Source organism: Epinephelus lanceolatus, chromosome 12 (genome assembly GCF_041903045.1).
Source record: "Epinephelus lanceolatus isolate andai-2023 chromosome 12, ASM4190304v1, whole genome shotgun sequence".
Lineage (NCBI taxonomy): Eukaryota > Metazoa > Chordata > Actinopteri > Perciformes > Serranidae > Epinephelus > Epinephelus lanceolatus.
This window is the reverse complement of record NC_135745.1, coordinates 35,866,005-35,872,702: the sequence shown is the minus strand read 5'-3', so window position 1 is coordinate 35,872,702 and position 6,698 is coordinate 35,866,005. Positions and strand designations below refer to the sequence as shown.

The 6,698-nt window shown below is 45.2% G+C and overlaps 1 protein-coding gene across 1 annotated transcript in view; it reads left to right on the top strand.

Annotated features, from left to right (window-relative positions):
• The first annotated feature begins 1,516 nt into the window (after positions 1 to 1,516).
• LOC117263885 (A-type potassium channel modulatory protein DPP6-like) overlaps positions 1,517 to 6,698 on the top strand; it is a 155,045-nt gene continuing 149,863 nt past the window's right edge. Inside the window, exon 1 of the mRNA XM_033637595.2 lies at positions 1,517 to 1,588. Coding sequence (XP_033493486.1) covers positions 1,532 to 1,588 — 57 coding nt within the window. The 5' untranslated portion in view covers positions 1,517 to 1,531. The remainder of the gene's footprint in view (positions 1,589 to 6,698) is intronic.

Sequence of the window (6,698 nt, the reverse complement as noted above, 5' to 3'; positions counted from 1 at the left end):
TGGGTATAATAGGCCTACTTCTGCTGTTCAATTATTTATGGCCCAACACCAGTGCAATGCGGCAAAAAATAACAGCAAGAAAGAAAGTTGTGGGGTTACAGCACCTTCTGAGTTCCTCACCTCTCCACAGAGAGCAGTATAAAGGCTGCCTTTACTGGCCACTGACTGTAATCAGTCATGTACTTCAGAGTGACTGGTGATTTGTGATGGCAACATCAGAAGTCTGCAGAAGAAAAGACAGATGATAGAAAAACACAGCCATTCCCTCACTGATATCCCTAAATAGATATCAATCATAGTATTCTTGTTAACAAAAGAAAAGTCTGTCCTTTGTTGCCTCTAATTAGCTGCAGCTGAAGTTGGAGAAAACTCCCCAGCCCAGGATCATTAGTATTTGCAGAGTGCGCCGCCACTTAGCTCCCCGTGGTTTCACTAAATTCACACTTTACGCTCAGTAATGAACTCTTTTGCATCCCTTGCTCATTAGACCTACGGAAAAATATTAACCGCTGTGGGACCACAGGGTGACACAGTTTCGCCTTTGATCACCACCCACCGCTAAAAGCCTCTAATTGCTGGCTCTGTCTGACCTGAATCAGCCGCCGAGGGCAAAGGACGCGCAGGGTTCCGCTGTTGTCCAGCTCATAACGGGATCAGAGAAGCAAACCATTCAGCAGAGTCAGATGTTTGAACCTCTTCAGATAAGCAGAAGCTATAGATGCTGCTTTTTCCCCCGCGCCCCACAAAAGCGCTCTTAACTTGTCACAAACCATCCTCAATATGTTCTGACATACCAGATGGGGCGTGAACATTTCAAAAAGGTACAGATGAAGCGGCCAACACAGACTCCTATTCAACTAAGTGGATTCAAACTGTACAGTTGAACGTTGGACACTTTGAGGATTGCAGCGGCGCCTCACTCCTGAGACGCATATGCAATGTGCTGATAAAGCGGAGGCTCCACTTCTCCTTTTCTCCTTTCCTTTGTAACGGCATATTCTAACTCAGAGCGCCAGAACTGGCCGGGGACAAGCTCATTTTAAGCAACACCTCTGCAAAAGAAACTCCACTTGCTGAGTGGAAATCGTAGTGACTTGGAAACTTTCTGCTGATCATCGGTCTCACCGGCTGTGCGCGCAGGCAGAAAGCACACACGGCACAACCCGTATACAGTGAGACTGCGCCTATAGCGCTTTGATTTACCATTGGACAACACTTTAAAACATCATTACTACAGGTGGGTGGCGTTTAATCTCGCTCGGTGCTGGAATAGCTGGAGCTCAGCCGCATGTAATTATCAGTGAGCGACTGTCGCCATATGAGGCTGTTTCAACTCGCAGGTTCCAAGAAGGAGAGAAAACAGATATTCTCGTGGTTATTGGCTGTGTGGGTGCGTGCGTACGTGCACGTGGGCGAGAAAGTGTGTGTGTGTGTGTGTGTGTGTGTGTGACAGAGAGAGGGAGAGAGAGAGAACAAAGTTGAATGCTTCAGGTGAATATTCTTGTATTGCAGACTATTGCTATATGGGACCATGAACTCATCAGCAGGTGCTGGAAACTACCGCAGGGGATCCACCAAAGGAGAGAAGGTAATTTATATTTTAAGCCTCCTTCTTTCCACTTCTTGCTCACATCCAGCCGGCATTTCTTTTCTATCCATCAGGCTTAAAAATCCACCGTCGCCAATTGGCACAGCGTCGTTTAAGTACTTTTGAAGGCGCACTGGTGCGCAAGGAGACGATGATGTTATGTCTTCAGCTGTAGACTCACCCTCAGCAGCGCGATCAGAGTCGTGGATGTTGAGGCGTTGCTGTCTCCTGCGTCTTTTATCTTGATTTTAAACTTTGTCAGATCAGATTAAGTTTCCTTTTCTTATTTACTGAAATGCAGGATCATTTACATCAAGCTTCTTTTTCGAGACAACAAATCCATCTGCTGGTATCAAAGCAGAAATACTCCATTAAATGTCTTCCCAGTGGGAGTTTTCAATTTGCCTTTAGAAGTCTAGACCTGATAGACCAAATCATTTGATAAGACTTGTTTGCAAAGTTCGTGGCCCAAATGGAGTGTGTGTCCACAGCTTCTCCATGTGAAGCCAAGCTAATTAGGTTGTCCTGATAAGAGTCTGGTTATTTCCTTTTCCCTTACAGCCTATACTTAATGTGTTTCACCAGCTTTTACTACATCTGCCAGATTGTGGCAGATACTTAGGTTAGCTGACTTCATTTCTCTTTACTTCCAATACTCTCACAAACAAAACATCACAAATCAGCCCATGGAGGGAGGGATAACATATTTCTTTCAGTAATGCCCCAGCAATAGCACTCCCTCAATGCCATTTCCGAGCAGCACTCACATAAAAGATCCAGAGTTAACTTGAATTACACAGGGGGGCGCATTGATTGTGGTTTGAATGAGGGACAAAAATATGTTGAGGCATGAATCAGTTGCCCTGCATGTGTTACTCTGAGGAGTTTTGGATTGTGACAAATCTGTGTGCCTCTAGGGGGCATGTCATCCCCAAAAATGTTTCCAGATCACAGGCTGTAGTAGGCTATTTTTATGTGTTTCTGTAAGCTGTAGTGACACATGCAGAGTTTTTTAAGTTTTATATTAAAGATTTCTTGCTTGTCACTGATGTATTTTTTTTCCTACATATTTAAAAAACCTTCAGAACAAGAAAATAGGATGAGGGAAGCTAAGAGTTTTGCACTAGACTTAGATCTCTGCATGTTTTGCTTGATATGTTTCATGTAGTCTTGTCAGATGTGGATGTGTGGCTGCCTTCTCTGGCGATTCACTCATTTGTCAGTGCTACTGTAGCAGATCAGACTGACTGGCTCTTGATGTCATCCAACGTCTTCCTTTCAACCGAAGCTGGAGTTAGTTTGCCCTCTGCTGGAGGCACAAAGTCACACACTGACTCTAGATCAAGCCTCCTTGCCAAGTTTTCTTCCAATTCATTGGCACCGTCATAGATTTTTCTCTTATTATTTAGGCTTTACAAGCCTCCAGTCAAGTTCCTTTCAAACTAATTTCCACCACTTGCAATGAGAAGCTCTACCTCTGTGCATTTCAGTTTTTTGCTGACACCACTTACTGTACAGCTCAATGCTATGAAAGCCCCCAAAGTCCTGAAGAGTAAAGTTTCTGTGACCAGAGTTTGACTCTTTAAGGACTCCCGGGCACAGCCTATTAAATTTTACCATAATCTGCTGTCAATTTGCATAGAGAAGAAATCATTAAGTCTGGCTGTGGATATCCGAGCTGCCCACCACTCTCAGAGGATAGAGCAAATTTGGAGAAAAATGCAGACATGATTTCCCTAAAACTCATTACGCCTGATTTGGTTATTATGATCCTGCACTAAGAATGGGAGAGCTCTGTGTTAGAGAGACTTACTAGCTGTATCTACATGGATACATTCATAAGCATTATTTTCTTTTTGCATTTGGCCTCCTTTCACCCCTTGTTTATCTCTCGTGAATGTATTTAGTGCTTAGGGTATAGGAATAAGTCACAGCCGGGAATAAAGCTGCTGCTCTTCACAGACGAGTGTTAAAATCACAGGTCATCAGTCACTGCAGCTTGGTGTTTCAAGCTTTTCATGCACATTTGTAATCACATCTTTTCAGCGAGGACATTTCAAGCTTTTCTTTGGGAGTTAATAGGAAGGGTTGGTCATTTCTAAGAAGAAAGATGTCTAGTCAGTGTTGCCAAATCATAACAAAAGTTATCACAGGACACGTTTCATGTGGAGCAGGTCCAGACCATACTCTTGAATGAATTCCAAACAAGAGCGAGCACCCATTATTTTTCTCTGTTGTGCGACAGTGGCAAAGAAAAACTTTCTTTTAAAAGGCAGAAACCTCCAGAACAGCTTGAGACTCTCTGGTGAGAGAGAGAAAAGAGACAGAGAGAGGAGAGAGGTGCACAGCAACAACAATAATAGCATTAACAACTGTTATAAGAATAGAGATATGACTAATAGTATTTATAGCAGTGGATATAATAGAGCACTATCAGTAGCAGTAATAATAGCAGTAATGATAATGGAAGTCTGACTAATGATGAAAACAGTGGCAGTGGATATGAGAGACTAATATTAATAGTTGCAATAATAGCAGTGATAATAGCAGTAATGAAAGTGGAAATATGTCTAATCATCATGACAGTTGCCGTGACTGTCAAGCAGGATCACAGCAGCAGGTGCAGCCACGATCCAAGAAACCTTCGAGGTGAGAAAGCACCCCGCAGGTTTCGCAGAAGGAGTCAAGTTAGAAACCTGCATTAGTGGGACATGAATTAACATAGATGGAGGGAGAGAGGAGGAGAGAGGAGCTCAGTGTGTCAAGGGAACCCCCCTGGCTGTCAAGGCCTAAACAGCAATTTTACTAGGGGCTGGTGCAAGAAGAGTCTGAGCCAGCCCTGACTATGAGCTTTATCAAAGAGAAAATCTTAAATCTACTCTTAGGTGGCAAGACAGTGTCTGCTTCCTGGACCTAAAACTGGAATATGGTTCCACAGGAGAGGAGCTTGGTAACCAAGGTTCTGGCTCCCATTCTACTTTTGTCAGCCTGTATTCTCGGAGCACAGTGTTCTAGTGGGATAATAATGTACTATGAGCTCTCTTTTTTTTTTTTTTTTTTTTTACTTGTCTGCATTGGTCTTCATAGCTTAGCGCCACTAAAGGGTGTAAGCTTCTTGTGAAGATTGATGCACTGTTAATCTTGCAGTCAAGTATTTTATACCCATAATGCGTGGTTGTGACCGTCACCCACCCTCCCTGGAGACTAGCCTATCAGCCTTTATTGGAAAAACTTCCTAATATGAGTCAGAGAGGGCCGTGATACACCAAAGTGTGTCAGGGGGAAAGTAAGGAAACAAGCAAGGGGGAGGGGGCAGGTGCTTAAGTCCTGAGTTATATAGTGATAGTGCATGCGGAGAAGAAGGAGGAAAAACAAACAAATAAACAAACAAACGAAAAAAAAACAGGGGAGAAACAGGCAGTGTAGCTGATGTATTGTGGCCTTGAGGTGGTTGTGCTCCATGCAGATTATCAAAAATAAACATATACATGTCTACTATACTGTACTGAAAAACAAAAACAAAAGAGAAGTCTATACTGAACACCAAAAATGTGAGAGTCTTGGTGGAGGGGGGAAAGCCCAATTGCAGAGAAGAGTTGCCAGCGCGGTGTGGTAGGTTTGAGAAGCAAGTGGGCCCCTTTGGAGTGATCCCATCGGTTCTTTGCGATGCGTCACAGAGCTGAAGTATCGAACATGCATGTGTGTATTTGAACCCTCCCAATGTGTTTATGAAAACCATCACCAGGGTCCAGGGCCAGCCCTGCGGGGGAAGGGGGGCGGTATGGCACCCCAAGACCGCAGGAGCGCCCAGACCCCAAGACCAGGGAGCCGCAGAGGCTGCAGGACACCACGCAGGCCCAAGGACCCAGGGCGGCGAAGGCCGGCACCCCCAGAGAGCCAGAGACACACCCCAGACAGGCGGGGCAGGAGGGCCCCCCCCCCAACCACCACCACCACCATTGGTCCATATCAATGACAATATGATGGAACCCCTATAGACACTGCAACGACAACATGTTGGAATCCCCCCTAATGGGGCCCCCTGCTAGCTGCTGCTTGCGAGTGGCTAAGTAGGGTGACCAGACGTCCCACATTATGTGGGACTGCACAGCATTTCTGTCTCTTTTCACGTGTCATGCAAATTGAGACCATGTCCCGCATGATAGATTGCCATCCGCGCTAGCATTGTTGGAGTATCATAGTACTACGGTACCTCACGGTACCACTACTGTGGGATAAATTCAAAGTCCAATCGCAAGTGGGTGAGTCTCCATGCGCTGTCCAATAACAGCGCGCGCTGTCCACCTGGCACTCAATATGCCGCTGCAGTGGTTTGTATCCAGTGACATTTCAGGTATTCAGGGCTGTTTCAAGACACTCTGGGGTGCCGGAAGCGGCTGTGGGTTGAACGGGGGTCACAGACGCCGTATTCCTCTCAAATACGGCCCAAGATAACGGCTTACCGGCGACGAAGAAGTCCGGCTCCAGGTCCAATAATTTCCTCTTTGTTGATTTCATGACTGCCCAGAAATACCTGAACAGCCGAGCCGTGGCGGCACACAGGTATGTGACGTGTCAGAGGAGAAACGAGCCGTTCACATTACTCTTTGTGGCAGGTAACGGCCCACAAACCTCACCGCACTTTAGGGACTGTTCTTTACTTATGAAGGGACTGTTCTTTACTTGTCAGAGGAGGAGGGTGGCTGGTTGATTTTTATTTTATTTTATTTTTTTATTTTGATCCCCCTTATGTTAATCACTTATTGATGCTGTTTTTGAAGTATGAATAAGTCAGTAACTAATTTATTCCATTGAAATATCATTCATCATTCATCATATCAAGGTGCCCCTTGCCTGGGGCCCCCAGAGTGTCTTGAAACAGCCCTGGTTGGGAGATACATTATGCAGAGCACAATTAACCCTTCGCTAAGTCCCGCCGCTGGACACAGACTGGCCAACCATAACATAGCATTGGGCCATCTCAGACCAGGGTTTGACAACAATACAGCTGTGCTCCATTGACGCAGGCATTTCAGATTTCCTTCATTTTCAGGCTGGTTTTGTGGATTTGGAGCTAAATGTTGTGCCTGGGGCATGTCGTGTATTAATG